The 21792-nt window shown below is 31.6% G+C and overlaps 1 protein-coding gene across 2 annotated transcripts; it reads right to left on the bottom strand.

Moving 5' to 3' along the window:
- Positions 1 to 21775, bottom strand: LOC134689327 (uncharacterized). Of its 2 annotated transcripts, none has more exons than XM_063549510.1 (8): positions 21668 to 21775; positions 12802 to 13209; positions 11991 to 12156; positions 8926 to 9014; positions 3996 to 4063; positions 2361 to 2439; positions 1334 to 1435; positions 1 to 330 (listed from the first exon to the last, which is right to left on the bottom strand). In XM_063549510.1, the coding sequence occupies exons 2-8, from the start codon at positions 13158 to 13160 to the stop codon at positions 132 to 134; spliced, it is 1062 nt and encodes a 353-aa protein (XP_063405580.1). In that variant the 5' UTR covers positions 13161 to 13209; positions 21668 to 21775; the 3' UTR covers positions 1 to 131. The 2 variants fall into 2 exon arrangements, with proteins under 2 accessions (XP_063405580.1, XP_063405581.1); XM_063549511.1 differs by lacking the exon at positions 21668 to 21775 and adding an exon at positions 14417 to 14435.
- Positions 21776 to 21792: the final 17 nt, after the last annotated feature.

The raw sequence follows: 21792 nt of genomic DNA on the forward strand, positions 1-21792 counted from the left end.
TAAATTTCAACCTTTTAATTTTGCTTTCTATCACAGTCAAATGTTGTCCATGCTAAAAAGCTTTCTGTCAAAGTTCATAACCCAAGGGTATGCTTTTGACTATTAAAAAGTCCCAAATATATACATCTAGTTCACTTGCATATTGCTTCTTGTTTTGGTTTTGTTTCTTCTTTTATTGAAGAAGCTTCTTGTTTTAGTTTTGTTTTTTCTGATTTAGAGGTAACTTCTTGTTTTGGCTTTGTATCTTCAGGTTTAGAAGTAACTTCTTGTTTTGGCTTTATTTCTTCTGATATAGTTGTCAATGGTTTCTTTATTTCTCCCTGAATTTTTCTGAAATGAAAAAATACAGACATATATATTATTGTAATCAAGTAAATAAAAATGTTTAAAAAGCCGAAATAATTGTCAATGCATCACTTAACCATCTCACCAAATAATTGCCCATTCAATGTTTGAAAAATTCACTCAAATATAAACTTTTCAGATTCTCAATGAATAAATAGGTAGAACTATACAGAAGACTAAAACTATAATTTTACCTAATGGTTAGGAATCTTGGCTATCAATATATCTAATATTTTATGATATGAGAGGGTGTAGCAGGACCTCTCAATCTTAATCATGGACATTTTTTTAAAATTTTGTTTGATACATTCAACAATGAACAATATAAGGCATTGGGCATGACCCTTGTCACAAAAATCTATAGTGTACTGAAAAGGGTAGACATTACTATTAACAATATATGTGGTTTAGGGTTGGGATATGAACTGTTTTTTCAAAATACTTAACAACTAATGTTTTGCAGGTGTGGGGTTTATGTCCCCCCAGTATAAATTCTATAAAGAACTTGAAGAGTCTTGTCAAAGCAATAAATAATTCAGTTTATATCACAGGTTTAATAGTGGGGGTCTGAATTTATTTTAGAGATATTTGATTTTATAATTGTGTGGACATGACCCTTGGGCCAAACCGTATAACTGCAATGAAAAGATATCGTCAATGTCAGAGGTCATCTTTCATTGTATAAGATACATTGTGTTGAGGTGCTGCACCCATGTCCCAATTTCAAAGGTGCATATGTCAAAGAAAAAAACAACTCAAGACACTTTAAGTCATGTCAAAGGTCAAGGTCATGATGATATATGACACACAGTATTATGGCAATACACCTTCATGCCAAAAATCATATAATTTAAAAAGTTGTATGATAAGTGCCAGTAGAACAAAATAAAAAACAGGAGAAGAAGAAGAAACACTACAGAAACACAATGTCCCCTTTCTTCAAAGGGGAGACAATCATAATTTACAATACTTGACATTATATACATACTTTTGGTATCGCAACAGTTCTCTAATTTGATCTTTGTGTCTATCCTCTTGTGTTTTGTTTATACTTTTCATTAACATCACCACAGGAATACCTATACACAACCTAAAACAATAATTCAGACACATGATATAAAGAAGACAATGTGTTTATTTTAATTGAAACATAAAAAAAACCCTCCTGTTTTAGTTTGTTTTTTTGTTTTTAAATGTGATAGTATATTCCTCTTTGGGATAAAAGTATAAGAATCATACACAATATTTGTACCAGTGTCTATCTATTTCACATTCTGTGCCCTTTGTTACAAGATTGTGTTCTCCTTTTTTAACTAGTAAACAGAATGTAGCATAATCATACATATTTGATCTTCTCTGACATGAACACTTATTACCAGCTATGAATTATCATCAGGTTTTAACACAGGTATAGTAACTGGTGTCACTAATTTAGCAGTGCTTATCCTTCCTCAGTTTCAGAAAATGCTAAACTACAGAATAAGATATGTTGAACTGTAGGCTCCTGGAGAATGAATATAGAACAACATCAATACTCAAATCCCTATCTAAGCTGATTGAAAAGGAAATACAAATGTAAATGTCAGCCATGTAGTTGAGAGGAAAAATAAAGAACTGAAACGTCTCAAAACATTGGTTTATTCATACAATTATATAAAGTATGTTCCCTATTGGAATTTTGAAAACAAGAACATATATTTATCAATTAATAATTTCAATTTTCAAATCCAGCCAATCAATGATTAGAATATGCAAACAGGTCATTATTCGTAAGGAATTAGAATTATACAACCACAGATAAGACCTTGTTAAACAATCCTTACAAATTTACTTCATTCAGTTTTCTAAAGATTATTAAAAAGTGCAGAATATACAGATGATTGATGCTGAGCACTGTCAAAAGTAAGTGTAGATTTTACAATTTCTTCAATAATTAAACTCTTCTTGATGTTACCAAAGTAATGCCTTATAAATTTAATATTTGTCAAAGGGGTAAAAAAGTGTAATTTTCTTACCCAATGACACTTCCTATAAGAAATCCTCCAACCATTCCTTCTGGGCCATGCATAAATCTACTGAGACTACAGCCCACACCTGTAATTAAATGCATCAGATAACAGCTTGCCAAAATAGTCCATGTTCATAACCGACTCCGGAATAAACATTTTTTCAACAGGTTACCTTTTCTGTGGTAGGACATCCTGGTACTCGGTCAAGCATGAGCAATGTTAATAAGTAAAAAGATTTTAATTGGTATAACTTGTTAAATGCTTTCAATACATGACTAAATTAATGAAAAATGGAAATTTCCCTCCAAATTGCACTGATCATATATTTGATTTTACTTCTGTTGGTTACTCATAATTGACTGATTACCAGGATATCCTACCACAGAATAGGTAAGCTGTCAAATAATTGTAGAACCTGCAGTCAAAAGTCAGTTATATGAAATTCTAATGCAATTTGTATGTAACAAATTTTTTCATTGGCTAAAAGTTGCCGTCAAATCCACAGTTGACCAGGGGTAACTAAGGAGGGACAACAATTTTGAAATGATTGAATCAACAAATGTTCGATTACTACTATGTAATCCAAAATAAAACAACACCTACCTCGAATTCACCGTTTTAAAGTTATTTTATCTGAATTTGAAGCGTACATTTTGGAAGTTTTCATTTGTATGATGTCACGTTGACCCATGACGTCTTTGCGCCAAAATCATTCATGAAGTTTCACGGATTTCGTTTTATTTGTCAAATTTAAACATTTTTCCAAGTTTTATCGTATTATTTCTTTTTGAAATGCATTAGAATCGAATGACAGTACTGTAGTTGAAGGGTTGTCAAATAAGGGTTTGAAGCGTACAGGTAATTTAATTACCTCCAGTTTGAAAGTTTTCATTTTGTATGATGTCACGTTGACCCATGACGTCTTTGCGCCAAAATCATTCATGAAGTTTCGCAAATTTTGTTTTATTTGTCAAATTTTAAAAAATTTCCAAGTTTTATCGTATTGTTTCTTTTTAAAATGCATTAGAATCGGAATAACAGTACTGTAGTTGAAAGGTTGCCATCATCAATTTTGATTTGACGGTCGCAAATCGTTGTTTTACTGTCTCCACTACAAGATAGCATTAATATATGTACCAATGACATATTCCTATACAGAATTGTTTGATGTATCTCTAACAAATACATATTTCAAAACAGATTACTATTTACTTGAACCAATGACATATTTCCATACAGATTTATATTTACCTGTATCAATGACATATTCTCATACAGATCTATATTTACCTGTACCAATGACATATTTCCATACAGATTTATATTTACATGTACCAATGACATATTCTCATACAGATTTATATTTACCTGTACCAATGACATATTCTCATACAGATTTATATTTACCTGTACCAATGACATATTCTCATACAGATTTATATTTACATGTACCAATGACATATTCTCATACAGATTTATATTTACATGTACCAATGACATATTCCCATACAGATGTTAATTTACCTGTATCAGTGACATATGCCCATGCAGAATAAAATGTACCTATACCAATGAAATATACCCATACAAATTAATATGTACTAATAACACTGAATTATTTCCATAGCTTTTTATATTTACCTGTACCAATAACATATTCCAATACAGATGTTTTATTTCTATAAACTGCTATACTTTGTGACACTGCTCTGAAAAAACACAACATAAATCATAACTTTGACTTTGCAGGACTAACAACCTCTAAAATCAAAAATACAGTAAACTTATTGGAAAAAAACTTAATGTTTAAGGTCAATAGAAACCTCAAATCATAAAAATAATGCATATGTTTTTTTATAACTCAATGGATAGTTTTCATTATAAAACTTATGTACATATACTTTTTTTCTGAAGAAAATTCCTTAATTAGTTCATAATTAGAAGTAATTTACTTTATTAAAATTTCCAGGAAGCAATTCCCTGACATATTTTCCTTATGCAAAGTGACCTCAGTGTGACCCATCTCGAAAAAAAATCTGGTGATTGCAATACGCATGGATGTCCTTAAAATAAACTATTATCTGATTGTACATGGTTTAAAAACTTGCGCTCAATATCCATGCTTTTCTGTTGATTGTTGACAATCATTAAACTTTGGCTTCAAAACACAAAACATTAAATACCTGCAATATTTTCACAACAACACTGACCGATTGAAAAAAAAAATGACGATTATACGAAATTTATGCGAAAAAAATTGATAAAATCGTGCACAGAAGACTATAGTTTATGATGTTTGTATGCACTGGTTCAAGAATTGGAATAACATTATTTTTCACCGTTCACTCATTTACTTTGACTTTATATTCAACATTTCAATTTAATGAGTTTCTTACTAGAAATTATGTGTAACCCTACAAAATATATGTTCAGTTTCAATGAATTTGAAATGTAAAAAGTTTTGATCAAAAGACTACTGGTTAAGCCACACTGAAATACAGTTTAGTTTGTCCAAACCTTTTCCAAAGGTTGAAATACATGTAGTGGTAAGTGAGTAGTCATTTTCTTTTTTTTCCCCTTCAACAAATAGAAATTAAAGTGTCAAAGTGTTTTAATCTCCATGCCTATCTGATTAAAAAAAAAACTTTTTCACATCAGCACAGTGTGGGAACGGAACTGTACGGTTTTCTAATAATTTGGTCATTCGGGAGACTGTCAAGCGGTGCTCCGACATTCGAAAAATAACAATTTGCTTGATAGAAACTTTGACGAACTCTTTATGTTCCTATATAACGTTTCTGCTTCAAGTTTTGATAGCTAAAACATTCTTTATGTAAATATGAACCAATAAAATAATAAAAAAGATATATGCATCGAAACGTTTTCCTTAGAATGGCGGAGCTCCGTGTAAAACGATCAAAATTGTCACACAACAGCGATCAAAAATGTCAAATAAACATAGAAAGATCATTGTTTGCTACCTGGATTTTCACATGTACCTTTTCTAATATATAGTCTTACCTGTCTGAAAGTTTCAAAGCCATTGTCCCAGTAGAAATCCAAATATATTCATTTTCTCCATGTCGGATATTTTTATTGACTGTACAATCGCTCGCAAGTTGACTGTAATATCACTCGGAGCCTTCCTGTACAATCACTCGGAGCGTTTCTTTTCATCGTTTGGCCAACTCTACTCTACAGACTACTCCGAAAGGGTGGTAACCTACTTAACCTTCTTATGACTTCACGGTCCAGCTAGCAAGCAAGATAGTCAATGCATTTTGCTGTAATAGTTTCTAGTGGCATATGCCTAATTACAACTCTTAAGTAGATAATGCTAAACTTCAGCAGCCACATTCATGATCAGTTTATGTTTTCCATAATACTTTTGTCATCTAAATATTTATTTATACTACTGCAATCCATTACAATATATGTCTGGTATTAATTTTCTCTCCTTTTTCTGTTACGATTTTTGGTATTGTTATCGATTTTTGTTTTAACCTCAATTACACACTCAAAAGTGTTAATGATTTTTGAACGTTTTATTTGAATGGCTGCAGCCTGAATTAGCGGATCTGGTATGCGGGGAGAGGGAGTTTTCGGTGGCTGAAGCCTATTTTTTTTCGAAATTTTATGGTGTTCCGTGGTTTGGATCCCCCTTTGTAGAAAGGCGGGATCCCCACCAGGTCTGATATCGTCAATGATAGTATGATGATCAGATTATTCATCTGATTTTTATAGTTTGGTCTTGTGCTGTGATAGTTTTGGGGAGAAATGAGCGCATTCAAACATTTTTACCCTTGCCAAATTCTTTATGTACCTGTTTTAAGTCAAGAGCTCGTAGTTCAGTGGTTGTCGTTGGTTCGTGTCTGTCATATATGTTTTTCGTAAATTGTTTTATTATGAATTAGGCCGTCAGTTAAATTCGAAAGGTATTGATTCTTTTTTTTCTTTTCGGGACCTTTTATAGCCGACTATAATTGCTTAAATCCATTTATTTTTTTAACTTTGACAATCATATCACATGTCCTTATTTTTATGTTGAAAATATAAATGTGGTTTGATAAAATGTTGTTTTCCCTAAATAAAAACAACTGTTTCGTTCGTTTGTCGGATGCTATAGTTGGGAATATTTAAAAGTTCCTGAATCGTGACATTGATATAAAAAAAAATGTTGAAGAATTTTGTGTTTTCTCTGTCTTTCAGATAACAAGTCCTCTCCCATCCTTGATAAAATTTAATTTTACTGGAGCTTTTTCTACCAGTAGCTACATGTATAGCTTGTAATAAACAGACATCTCATTTGTAATTATACCACATCTTCTATTTTAATATCATGTTTATTGACATATACGTGTCTTTTCTTGGGTCAGTGGTTAGCTACCACAATTCCACATTCGAATTCCTTGTTATACCAAATTAAAAAGTGTTGGGTATGTGTAGATACCCCATAAGAGAGGCTAAATTTCACGATAAAGCTTTGCTTTGAAATTTAGTTCATCCTATGGTGTATCTACACATATAGCCAATCACTTTTTTATTTGGTAAATGACATGTGTCAAAGTTCTCAATTGATATCACAGGAAAGAAAATGTGTTACAATGTAGTTTCTTGCTAAAAGTGTGAGGTATCTAACATACACCACATGACCATTTTCAATCTAAGCTTCTGGTAAACCAATCAGAGGGTCGATATGGAACTGTGGTGTATGTGTCGATTCCCTCACACTTTTTCAAACAAACTATGGTACATATCAAGTTACAATATCCCGATCCTGTGCTGAAAAATTCTTTGTTGTATTGTTCAAATATGTATTCATTATTTTTGGTGGTTTATTATATATACTGGTGAATAATATATTAAGTAAAATTCAAAATATGCCAATTAACTTTCCAGAGAATCTTTTCAGTATATATAGATATTTATTTTGTACGAGGATTATTTTCATTTTTATTAAAGATTAGATTCTTATCATATTTTGTACTGTCCTTTTCTTTTTGTCTTGTATACTTATTTAGTGGTTGTTTGTTTATGTGTTACATATTTGTTTTTCGTTCATTTTTTGTACATAAATAAGCCGTTAGTTTTCCGAAGTCGTTTTCCATTGTTATTTCGGGACATTTTAAAGATGACTATGCGGTATGATGGGCTTTATTCATTGTTGACGACCGTACGGTGACCTATAGTTGGTAATTTCTGTGTCATTTTGGTCTCTTGTGGAAAGTTGTCTCTTTGGCAATCATACCACATCTTCTTTTTTATGTGTAGTGTACACGTTTTGTTGTTGTCTCTGATATAGTCACCTTAAAAGGGTTCCTTGATAGAATCTTTATTGTCAAAATAACTGGTTTTGTGCTTATTTTCACTTCAAATACCATAGATGAACAAATAGGACAGCAATAAGCAACCAATGCAATGCATATGCAATGTATTTAATAAATTTGGCCAAGCAATTCTACAGGAAAGCTCCAAGTGATTTACAGGAAGGCTCCGAGTGATATTACAGTCAACTTGCGAGCGATTGTACAGTCAAATTTGGATTTCTACTGGGACAATGGCTTTGAAACTTTCAGACAGGTAAGACTATATATTAGAAAAGGTACATGTGAAAATCAAGGTGGCAAACAATGATTTTTCGATGTTTATTTGACATTTTTGATCGCTGTTGTGTGACAATTTTGATCGTTTTACACGGAGCTCCACCATTCTAAGGAAAACGTTTTGATGCATATATCTTTCTTATTATTTTATTGGTTCATATTTACATAAAGAATGTTTTAGCTATCAAAACTTGAAGCAGAAACGTTATATAGGAACATGAGAGTTCGTCAAAGTTTCCATCAAGCAACTTGTTATTTTTCGAATGTCGGAGCACCGCTTGACAGTCTCCCGAATGACCAAAATATTAGAAAACCGTACAGTTCCGTTCCCACACTGTGATCAGGACAATAATAGATTTTGAGTAGGTAGCTATTTGTTTTGGGGTAGGTAGGGTTAGGGCAAACAAACATAATCTTTTTAATTGCCTTATATATAAGTTCAGATATTGAAGAGTCAGTTAATTAAATGTCAACAAAAAGAGAATAAAAATCTATAGACCACTGGTTCTTTGGTTAGAACAGCACGGTGTGACATCTGACATGTACATAGATAAACTAGTTCTGAGCACCTGATCACTCTAAAATCAGAGAGAGTGGCAAACCCAAAGAACATTACAGTTATATTACAACATCTTAAAGTGTTATCATTCTATATGAGATAGTTTCACGAAACCTAACTGTGATATAATACTTATGTCAATAAAGAGTGCATTTCTGTATATATGGTTTACATTTTCTGTTGGAGGCAGATTAATATTTTGGTCCTTAATGAAGTTTATATGATAGAAGTTTTAACTTAGTTTTGTGATTTACATTTAAGACATAGAATTGAACCCAAGTCACTGAAACAGTATTTTCTTTGTGATTCAACCTCTCACTAGAGACCATCAAAGTTTTTTGGTTTGGTTTATATTTTTTGTGTGCAAAAGTGACATTTTTGGTAGAGAATATCTTTTTTTAATACTTACAATACACTGCCTGCTAGAAGTCCACACCTTGCAGCCCAAGCTCCACCAAATAATACTGATCTTGTAATCACTGTATCTCTCATTTGCCTCTACAAATAAAAGTGAGCAACTATAGCTATAGTTAGATATAAGATATAAGATCATTTCCTTGTCCTTTAAGGATCACATCATATAAAATGAAGTCATTAAATAGAAATTCCTTTATAAACTTTCAATCAGAAGAAATATTTCAGAAGAAATATCAACTAGAAGAAAAATTACAGTATTTGTTCATGACAGTAGGGACAGTTCCAGCTATTTCAAAAAGAGGAGTTCCCAACCCAGATAACCAATTAAGGTTTGTTTTTATTGCAATTACCAATTGAGTAAAGCTGTAGGGTTTATTCCTTGAATGCCAACATCCTTTGATCTACAGACAATTTACCTGTAAAATAATGTTGGCGTTCGAGGAATAGGTGCAAGTAGTTGTCACAACAAAAGTGCATGCTTATCAAAACAATCATACTAATTAAACAGATAGGTAAAATCTAGGTCATGTTGGTCACGTTGTTGAATTTTTTCCCCTTATCTGTGCTTGGACAAATATGGATTCTCTTAAAATGATACTTTGAAAAGTGTTACATCAAAAAGTTAAAATGTGCATATTTATTATTGTCAGAAATTCCAGTGAACACAAATTAATACAGCAGCCTCTTTGGACTGGATATTTTTCTTGGTGATAATGCTACACCCTTGTTTGCAAGTGTTCATGAAATGATATTGGTAAGGGGTTTATCAACTGGCATTCACAATCCCAATTATAAATAAGAAGATGTGGTATGATTGACATTGAGACAACTCTCCACAAGAGACCAACTAACACAGAAATTAACAACCATAGTTCACCGTACAGTCTTCAACAATGAGCAAAGCTCACACCAAATAGTCAAACTAACTATAAAAATCAGTTGAAAACGTCTTATCTCATCAGATGGATGCAAATAGAGACACTACACAAAATGGACGTGGTCAGGTACTTGTATATCCCAACAACAAAAAGACACTTAAGTACAGCCTCTGAGGAAACTTGCAGTTGCTGACAGCTAGTTCAAAGCCACTTACAACTGATAAAAATCATGCCTCTTTAATCTAAATTCTTGTTACCCTATTTTATGGATTTTTTCCAAATTTTGTAAACTTTGTAGAGTGTCAGCTTGGAAGTTATTAAATTTACTCAATTATTTTTGATGATTTTTAAAGTTTAGTTAATTTATCAATTAAAATATTCATATAGTTCATCTAAATATGTCTTATGTTAATAAATATTTTCATTCCCCCCATTTTTTTTTTATAAATAATAGTAGAAAATATGTTTACTTTTTCCTTCTATCTTTAAATTCAAAATAATCCAAACCCTTAAAATTGCTATTTTTCTTAAAATGTAGCATTTTCATCAAGTTCACTCATTGTTTTTACAGTTAAACACTTATAAAACACCTATTGTTATTATATAAACATCTATTGAAATATTTTTGTTGGCATTCAAGGAATAGGTAACATATAAAATGTTGGCATTCGAGGAAGACACCAGCTGTAGGACAATGTATATGATAAAAGACCAATCAGACATTCAAAATGTCTCTTATTAAATTAAAAGTTAAAAAAAATCTTGTTTAAAGTAAGCAAAATTTTGTAAGTATTTGGACTGGACATGTAAAACGCATTGATTTTTAGTACTTGCATTTTGTTTATAATTTGATTAAACAATTCTATAATTTTACATAGATTTTTTACTGGTAACTTTATATCATCCATATTTGAACTTCAATAAACTACACCTTGAATTACATATACAGTCTGGAAAAGGTTAGAGGACAAACAGCAAACTCTTTAAAAATCTTTATATTTATTCAATTTAAGTCAAAATAATTCAGATTAATGATGATAAAGTGTAATGGGTCAAACCAGTGACACAATGTTCATGTATGTATGTAGTGAACTTGAATCATGGTTTATTAAATAGATGGAAGTTTAAAGTTATCATTTTATAATGCATCAAACATAATCCTTTCTAAAAATGCTATTGTTATATTAAACTTTTATTCATTCAAATTATTTATCTTTTTTGTTCATTGTAATCATGATTACTTTGCCAATGTAATCATTAATTTAATCAGACACTTTCAGAAATGATGTAATCGTCAATTTAATTTAATTGTACAGATGACAAAGTAATTGTAATTTAATCAATTACATTGAAAGTAATCGGACCCATCTCTGACCCAGGATAAAAGGATAGCAGGGATGTGCCAACTATATGTCCCCATTTAAATGCATTGATCGTCAAAATAAATACCTCCCCGTTGGATCTACCACTGGACAGAATAAAGCATACCAAATATGTGTTTCCACGGGTACTTATAATAGCATTATTTATTACAACATTCACAGATGAACTTCATAAAGTGTTTTTGTTTTAAAATTTCCAATAGGGAACATATATTACATAATTGTAGTAATAAACCATTATTCAAGAAGTTTGTGCAACTGGCCTTCTTCAGTTTCTTTATTTTTTTCCTTTACTTCAAGGCAGACATAATGTTTTTGTTCAACAAGACCTTAACTAGAGCTTTGTTTAAGAGAAACCTTGACACTTGTATATAACACAACATGCTTTGTATGCTAAATAATCCACAGCATCTTAAAACAGCTTTCTGATCACTTTATAAATCATAAACACAAGTTGATACTCTACATTTAATGTCTGCTGTATGGCTTATCCTGCAAGTGCTAAATGGAATTGATGTCAAGAACATGTGTCCACTGGATTTATTGATTGATTTTTTTCTTGCTTAACATCCAGTGGTAAATTTCTTTCATGCATATCCAGAAATAAGTCATTAAACATGCTGCATTTGCTCAGATAATTGATTTTAAGTTTGAACAACAAAACACTGCTTATATCCTAGAAAAAAAGCTATTTAAATTTTCTTCTTTCTTTATTACCTTCCCTGCCCCTAATCGGGCACAATAAGTTGATCAGATTAACAAATCATTTATTGGCTCATAAGTCTAGTCCTACTTACTCCTGCTGAGAAGCCAGAAAAGTATACAGCGCTCTTGCTTTTCCTTATAAATTCTCTCTTCTCATTCATAAGTTTTAATAAGAACATTCCAAAGTATGCGATTGCAGTCATTTTTACTGTATTATCCCAAATAAATACCAATTCATCTGATCTTTCTTTCAATTCACTGGAAAACAAATATGTTATAGACAAATATTTCATATAGTAGACTCATTGAGCAGAGTTCATAGCTTTGTTAATATAGTACCAACTGTAGAATATCAGATCATTATATTAATAAGCAAGTGTCTTAAAAATCCTCAAACTCTTAGAATATATATACATGTTTACATGCATTACAATTATTTCAGAAAAAGACCAAAAAACCTGTTTTAAAAGGTAGTCCATGTATTGTTTATTGTCTGCCAGTGCTTTGTCAGCAAAAATAGTATGACATATTGTATATTGTCTGCCAGTGCATAGTCAACAAAAATAGTGTGACATATAAATATTGTGTATAAATTGAAGGGATTCAAATCTGACAGATGGTATTTTTTTTAACTTCTGAGCAGTTTTCAATGAGGTAAATTTAACTGGTTTGAGAATATAGTGGTCATTTAGCCTTTATCCTATTACCTTTAAATAATTCTCAAAACCTGATATACATTTTATAATATTATACCTTATTTACCAATCATGTGAGACACCTTTTAACAAAACAAAAATATTTCTTTAACAATGATTAAAAGGAAGCATATCAATATAAAATGTGTACATCACTACATGAGCACCCGTACATTACGAACTCATGACATTCTCAACAAATACTCACTTTTTCTTAAACATCCTTCGGAGTCTATCTTTTCCTGATTCTTCCGATATAAAGTTATCAATTTCACTGTCAGTAACTTCATATTGACTAGCTATTTTTTTCACTTCCTCAATCTGACTTTTTGTTAAGTTTGTAGCATGAATAACTGGAATCAACTGGAATGTTTGCACTTTTCTTAATGCTTCATATAATCCCTCAAATACATTGCCTTTCTTATTTTGATTTTTTAATATTTTAGACAGCATTTCTTTATCTGGTGTAAATCTTGGTATATGAAATAAATGCTTTGTCTGTTTATATATCAGGTGCTGACTGGTAAAATTAGGATTTACTTCCATTTTGACTTTATTGCATAACATTCTGATTTCCTTTTTGCAGAAATTTGACACAGGCAGGTCTTTTCAAAACCTGAAAGTATATATATATATTAACAAACTGTTATTGCATCTTTTTAATAGACTGTATTCAGGTTGATAAAAAACTTATTTATTGATAAACTTTTTTTTATTTCTTAACATTGCAATGATAGAATAATTAAAACAAGACTTCAAATATAGAGAAAAAAATCACAAATTACCACATAACACATTAATTCATGAATGTGCATAAAGCATGATTAATTATCAGATTTTTTTTTTAGATTTTTTTTATTTTTTTTGAATTTTTGAATTTTTAAATTCATGGATTAATAGATACATTATTCCTGTTACTAGTATTCAATTTTTAATTTTATTGATTTGACTTTTTAAAGGAAATAAGGTAAACAAGAGTGCACACACTGAAATGCCTCACCTTCTTTACTAACCATTGATATTATGTTGATAGTCCTAAATAAAAACTTGATCCAAGAAAATGAGGTCAACTACTTTTAATTATGGAATTTGCATTATCTCTTGTGCTTGAATTTTTTAATAAATCTATGGTTATTCTATATATTATTTTTTTAATGTAAATGTAAATGTAAATTTGTTTTGTATAGATAGTGTTGCGTGCGCTGCACAGTATTTTATTGAAAATGTGCTATCTTCTTTGTAATGCAAATTAAGCACAAAAAAAAATCATGATTAAATCCAGCAGCATTGCTTCAAATTAGCCCACTATTTGAATTGTTTAAAATGGGAGTGGGTCATCTTCCCCTAAATTTTTAAATTTTTTTATTAAGTTGAAAAGAAAATATATTTATCATGAAATAATTTAATTATGGATGTAACGTGTCTTCTGATTGGCTGACGTTATTCCCTTATGAGCCCATAGACATAATTAAGTCATGTGACAGTGACGTCATCAACGTTTTTTCATGGTTTTCTACAGTTTAAAATGGAATTTAGAATTAAATTATAAGAAATGACTGTAATATTTTTTCTGTCTATTCGAAATAACATAAAAAATGTGGTGCACACTGTTAAATAACCCGCCACGCACGTTATTTAGTGTGAACCAAATTTTTTATGTTATTTCTGCATAGACAGAAAAAATATTAGTCATTTCTGAATTAATTTGCTACACTCAGCCTAAACATGACAAAGTATTAATAGTGTAGTGATACTTCCATTTAAATCTAACACAGTCACCCAATCCTTCATTCCTATGTTTACTAAATTATGTTATTATATACTCAGTCTGGTTCTGAGATTAATGTCAAATATATCCCGACCGTTAATTCAATTAACTTGTGGGGAATATGTCAAAGAGGCAGCATATAGATTGAAAAACTGACTCATTTTATTATTTCTTTAAATTCCGTACGGTGTAAAAAGAAGAAATGCACTCCAAATTTTCATTGATTTAAAGTATATATGCATTATTTAATTAATCAAGACAAAGTAATATTGTGTATTTCAACATAATATTTCTACCATTTGTTTTATATTATATTGATTGACGAAAAAAACTTAATTACATTCAACATGAAATATCAGGGGAAGTAATCCATGTTTTCTCGTTTTTAATTTTTTTATCCCGTTTTCAAGATTATTTGGTTTTAATCTAGATAGTAATTTTTGGGGCCCTTTATAGCATGCTGTTCGGTATGAGCCAATGATCCGTGTTAAAAACCGTACTTTGACCTGACTTGGATGAAAAATTGTCTCATTCAGTCATTGGCACGCATTACATGTTATCAGAGACATATAATACGTATTATATGTCTCTGATTATATATATTAATAATTATGGCATTTTGTCTTCTTTTTTTACACTGTTTAGTAATATCATCATGATCAGGGACAAGAAATTTTCTAGGTTTGTTTTTTCATTAAAAATATACAACAAAGAAGCCTTATCTTAGTGAGCTACCATTTGATTTTTAGGGGGGCTAGATGTTAGAAAAAAGGCAGGGTATGTGTTTTGAGTAAAAAAAGGGCAGGATGATAATTTATGCCAAAAAAAAAAATAAGACCAGGAAAAACTAAAGAAAATTAAAACTACAGGACAGAATTTTTCATCCTAGCCCCCCTAAAATTCAAGTGAAAACTCCCTTATTCATCAGTTACAGTGATAACTTTCATTAACAGTAATTTAATTTACTAAAAAAAAGAAGACATGCAACCGTCAAACTAATGTAGAGTTTACTGTTACATAATTTCAAACATAGATTTATCACTTCTTTTTCTATGATGTGCTAGTGTTAACAAAAAATCCTAAACAACCTTTTCTATCTATCAAGCACCAAATTGCCAATTATGAGAGTACACTGTACAAGGGGAAAGACTGTGGATTAACACAAGTTTCAGTTTCTTGTACAATACTATAATGTTTGGCACATTATCTAAAAAAACATTTTAACAATCAAAATTATCATATATTTTCTGGTTTAACCTCAAAGTTATAAAGTTTAATTCTAGCATGACATGCAAAGCTGTGTAAATTTATAATTACTAATTATTAGTGCTAACTACTCTGTAAAACAAAAAAATGGCAAAACTAGGGACTACTTTGAAATATGCAGAGATGGCAAAACATGGACAAATCCGTTATCAGAAGGAATGGCAAAAAACAGGTTTTCTATGTTTTAAGAAGGGATGGCAAACACAGACTACTATAATAGAAAGAGTTGGCAAAAACAGGACATACTCTGTAGTAGGAAGAGATGACAAAAACAGGACCTACTCTGTTATAAGAAGAAATGGCAAAAACTGGAACTTCTTTGAATAGGAAGAGATTGCAAAAAATAGACTACCCTGCAATAGGAAGAAAAGGCAAAAACAAGGACTCCTCTGTAAAAGAAGATATGGCAATAAAAGGACCTTAAAAGGGGAGACAAAAACAGGGACTTAGAAGGGGAAACAAAAACAGGGACTAACAAGGGGGGACAAAAACAGGGACTTAGAACAGGAGTCAAAAAACAGGAACTTACAAGGGGGCACAAAAACAGGGAATGAGGAGGGGAGACAAACACAGGAACTTACAAGGGGGCACAAAAACAGGGAATGAGGAGGGGAGACAAACACAGGAACTTACAAGGGGACAAAAAAACAGGGACTAACAAGGGGAGACAAAAACAGGGACATAGAAGGAAAGACAAACAAACAGACTTAGAAGAGGAGACAAAAACAGGAACTTAAAATTGGACACAAAAACAGTGTCAAAGAAGGGGACACAAAAACAGTCTAAGTAGGGGAGACAACAACAGGGACTTAGTAAGGGGAGACAAAAAACAGGGTCTCAGAAGGGGAGACAAAAACAGGCACTTACAAGGGGACACAAAAACAGGGAATAAGAAGGGGAGAAAAAAACAGGCACTTATTATTAGGCAAAACATAATAGATTGCTTTGCTGAGTGCTAAGATTGTTATGCACACAGTTTGCCAATGTTTAGAGATCGATGCTTTATTTGTCTGTGAAAATGTCTGTACCAAGTCAATCCAATATATATATTGTACAGTGCTATCTTTTATTGACCATAGAAGAACCTTAAATTGATTAAACCCAAAATTTATCAAACAGTCAACACAGGGATATTTTTTTTTAATACATTGCAATGTATTAATTTCGCTTTTATGTCCACCAAATTAATTTAAAATTGTTTTCATAGTATTGATACATATACATTGTACATGTTTTGGTAAACATAATAATTTCTTGAATAAACAGCAAACAGTTTCATTGTTAAATAGCGACTGGTCTACGAGACATTGTTGCAATTTCATTTTGGTAATGATTTTAGGTAGTTTTGATTTCATTCCATTTGCTCTTGCAAAAAGTCCTAAACATGTATGCATTCTGTAAATAGAGAGAGAAATAGATTGACTTCAAAACCAGGCTTCGAGGAGGTAGTTTTTCAGTTTTTGACCTAGTAAAGATGGGTGCAACTGGAGTGAAAATAAGACGGGTAAACACATAATATTCGTAATATGCAGAATGAAATAAATAAAAATCAACACTGTATTGATATATATTGGATTCACATTATTACTGTTTATATGGGTGCAATCAACAGTTTTTTTCTATGATGTCATAATTTGAGGGACCATGCATAAGTGACCCTTAGTGGTGGATGGGTTAATAAAGATACTTGTATAAAACTAGATATCACTGAAAGCAAAATATTCTCTAGTTAATAATGAAAAAAATATAAAGTGTACTTTTATCTTATTTAAAAACTGCCATCCAAAGAACAAAGGGAAAAAAATGCTTAATTTGAACATAAAAAACCTGAAATCAGGTCATGTTCATACCCATAAAGACATGACAAGTGCACATTTTTCAATATCAAAACTGTATGAAGTTTATAGGTTTTTACCTGGCCTTTCAAAAAAAATCTTGTTTTAGGGTATGGTCTCCTGCTCCGAAAAGAGCTACAGTGGCTGCAAATAAGTTTTCAATGCCTTCAGTGTTGTCTCCCCTCAAAACATGTATATTTAAAATTATTTTTTAAAATTATTTCAATCATTCAACCTGTTTTAATTCAAAAGCTAATTAACTATTTTGTACAATCAAATACAAAAAACATGATACTCTTTCACAAATTAAGTAAAGAAACAGGGGTGAATCCCTCCATGGTTATTTTTAGTCGGGGAATATTACCCCTGGTTTTTTCTTTATACCAGACTGTTTATAGCACCCTATATACTTAGAGAATTTTGCCTATGTTCCACATCATGGTAATTGACATTGCACCACTACACGTGGTATGTGTCCAAAATATTATGTGTACGCATTTCAGCTATCATAATATTTTCAGTAGTGTTAATGGGGACACTTGCTTTTTTTCATATTTTGTAATTATATTTAGACAAATCAGTAACTAAAGGCTCTAAAGAGCCTGTGTCACTCACCTTGGTCTATGTGAATATTAAACAAAGGACGCAGATGGATTCATGACAAAATTGTGTTTTGCTGATGGTGATGTGTTTGTACATCTTAATTTACTGAACATTCTAGCTGCTTACAATTATCTCTATCTATAAATTAACTTGGCCCAGTAGTTTCAGAGAAGATTTTTGTAAAAGATTACCAAGATTTACGAAAAAATGGTTAAAACTTGACTATAAAGGGCAATAACTCCTTAAGGGGTCAACTGACAATTTCGGTCATGTTGACTTATTTATAGATCTTACTTTGCCAACATTTATTGTAATTAAAAGTTTATCTCTATCTATAATTATATTCAAGATAATAACTAAAAGCAGCAAAATTTCCATAAAATTACAAATTCAGGGGCAGCAACCCAACAACGGGTTGTCCAATTAATCTGAAAATTTCAGGGCAGATAAATTTTGACCTGATAAACAATTTTACTTTCATGTCTGATTTGCTTTAAATGCTTTGGTTTTTGAGTTATAAGCCAAAAACTGAATTTTACCCCTATGTTCTATTTTTAGCTGTGGCGGCTATCTTAATTGGTTGGCCGGGTCACGCCACACATTTTCTAAACTAGATACCACATGATGATTGTGGCCAAGTTTGGTTCAATTTGGCCACGTAGTATCAGAGAAGAAGATTTTTGTAAAACATTACTAAGATTTACGAAAAATTGTAAAAAATTTACTATAAAGGGCAATAACTCCTAAAGGGGTCAACTGACCATTTCGGGTGTGTTGACTTATTTTTAAATCCTACTTTGCTGGACATTATTGCTGTTTACAGTTTATCTTTTTCTATAATAATATTCAAGATAATAACCAAAAACAGCAAAATTTCCTTAAAATTACCAATTCAGGGGCAGCAACCCAACAACAGGTTGTCCGATTCATCTGAAAAATTCAGGGAAGATAGATGTTGACCTGATGAGAACAATTTAATAACTGTCAGATTTGCTCTACATGCTTTGGTTTTTGAGTTATAAGCCAAAAACTGCATTTTACAACTATGTTCTATTTTTAGCTGTGGCGGCCATCTTGGTTGGTTGGCCTGGTCACACCACACATTTTTTAAACTAGATTTAAATGATAGTTGTGGCCAAGTTTGGTTTAATTTGGCCCAGCTGTTTCAGAGGAGAAGATTTTTGTAAAAGATTACTAAGATTTACGAAAAATGGTTAAAAATTTACTATAAAGGGCAATAACTCCTAAAGTGGTCAAATGACCATTTCGGTCATGTTGACTTATTTGTAAATCTTACTTTGCTGAACATTATTGCAGTTTACAGTTTATCTCTATCTATAATAATATTCAAGATAATAACCAAAAACAGCAAAATTTCCTTAAAATTACCAATTCAGGGGCAGCAACCCAACAACGGGTTGTCCGATTCATCTTAAAATTACAGGGCAGATAGATCTTGACCTGATGAACAATTTAATAACTGTCAGATTTGCTCTAAATGCTTTGGTTTTTGAGTTATAAACCAAACACTGCATTTTACCCCTATGTTCTTTTTTTAGCCATGGCGGCCATCTTGGTTGGTCGGGCGGGTCACCGGACACAATTTTTAAACTAGATACCCTAATAATGATTATGGCAATGTTTGGTTAAATTTGGCCCAGCAGTTTCAGAGAAGAAGTTTTTTGTAAAAGTTAACGACGCTGGATGACTGACGAAACACGGAAGCCAAGTGATGAGAAAAGCTCACTTGGCCCTTCGGGCCAGGTGAGCTAAAAATAGTAAACAAAAATATGCCCTTAAATATAATACGTAATGCCTATTTCTTTTCAACACATAAATTACCATACTTACATGAATAACTCTGTATAGACTCTGACATGATGACTTAAGATCTTTTTAAAAATTTCCCAGGTTTCAAACTTGTTGGGGGGAATTTCCCCTACAGGAAGTTATTGATTTTTTATTCTTCAAAAACTTCATAAGAAACAATGAAGCCCTTACACAAGCTGTTATTTACAAAAAAATGTAACAATGAGACAATTAGAAGCAATAAAATGAAAACTAAGAGTCCTTTTCCAGTGGCGGATCCAGAAATGTTCATAAGAGGGGGACCACTGACTGACCTAAGAGGGGGCTGGCTCCAGTCACGTTTCAGTGATTCCTTATATAAGCAAACAAATTTTTTCCCAAAAAGGGGGGGGGGATCCCTGGCCCCTCCTAAATCCGCCTCTGCTTTCAATAATTTGAACTTTCATGCAAATTAATTAGCAATTTAAGATGTTTTTTACAGTAAAGTTTAAACAGCATTAAATTAAACCAATAATCCTGCTCAATGCTCAACTGTTAAAAACTGCATAAAAAAATATCTGATACCTCTGACACATATATAATTAAAAATACACATTTGGTTGAGAGAACAAAATATATATATCAACTCCAAAAAATGTGAATAGAATTAAGGCCACGTTTTTTTTATTTGTTGGTTTAGGGATCCGCCGACCTGATTTTGCCGATTTTTAGAATAAAAATAAAATTGTCTTTTCATGCTTTTTCATTCCCGCCGACCCTTATCAATGCAATAACCCTGAAAAATAATCAAAATTTTCTTTTTTTATAAAATGCAAAAATGATGTCATGCAATGTTCATGATCACTGATTAATAATATATCATTGAACTAAATGATAAGAAATGATGACAAAACAGCAAATAAGACAAACATTTTGTTAGTAAGGTGTAATTATATATTTATTTTGCATAAATTTCCTGTTTAGAAAGATTTTTATTTTTTTCCTGACCAACCGACCCGACTTATTTATGGGAAAAAAACTGTAAACCAACAAATTAAAAAACCGTGGCCTAAGTGAATATATTTTTGGACAACCCCTTCCTTATTTAACTGTTTTTGTGTAAATACTGAAAAATTTCGGGACAATTAACCCATTCCTTATTTTTACTGTTTTTGCTAAAATTAGGCTACTGTTAAAAAATGTAGATTAAACAAATCTAACAGTAACATGGGTGGCGAATCGACCATTTCAAGTGCCAAATTAACCAAGTGCGGGTTGGACTATACCAGGTGCCGACTTTTAAACAGGGTGCAAAATTGACTAAAATTCATATAAATCACAGGGGTTTGTTACAATTGCAGTGTTTACTATCCATACGAACCCCTAACTGTTTTTTCAGGGGTACGTATGGATAGTTATCGGCAATTGTAATAAACCCTAGTCCAAATAATTAGGTAGGAAGGCGTCCCAGAAAATAGACTTGCCAGATGTCATAATTATTTGGACTTAACAAACCCCCAGATGTCATAATTAGTTGGACTTAACAAACCCCTGTGCAGTCTTCACGATGAGGTATTAAATCTACAGGCCCAGAGCTCAATTTTTAATTTTTTTTAGTTAGATTCTGTTGGCCTGTAGATATGATTTTTACAGGCCCGAGAACAATTCTACTAGCCTGGGCTGCCACTCAGCGTGAAGACTGCCTGTGTATAAATCATGTATAAATTTTGCAAGGTCAGGACAGACTTGTATATTATATGTCTCTGTTCATGACGTTCGGAGGACGGTGATTCACACCATCTGTCTCTACTTACTCTTCAATATGAATCTGTCATGCGATTGCCTGTGAGTATGTAGATATATAATAATATTTTGCAAACCCTTGTTGCTCAAAAAAAAATATTCAATGTCAAAAAATATTTTAATTAAAAGTGAAAAT

This window comes from Mytilus trossulus, chromosome 1 (assembly GCF_036588685.1).
Source record: "Mytilus trossulus isolate FHL-02 chromosome 1, PNRI_Mtr1.1.1.hap1, whole genome shotgun sequence".
NCBI classification, from domain to species: Eukaryota; Metazoa; Mollusca; class Bivalvia; order Mytilida; family Mytilidae; genus Mytilus; species Mytilus trossulus.

Excerpts from the sequence above, each read along its gene's own strand:
- LOC134689327 (XM_063549510.1), bottom strand. The coding sequence starts at position 13,160 with ATGTTATGCAATAAAGTCAAAATGGAAGTAAATCCTAATTTTACCAGT. Across the intron at positions 2,440-3,995 it reads GGAATATGTTATTGGTACAG|GTGTGGGCTGTAGTCTCAGT; the intron begins GTAAATATAAAA and ends ATTTAATTACAG. Across the intron at positions 331-1,333 it reads GAACTGTTGCGATACCAAAA|AAAAATTCAGGGAGAAATAA; the intron begins GTATGTATATAA and ends TTTTCATTTCAG.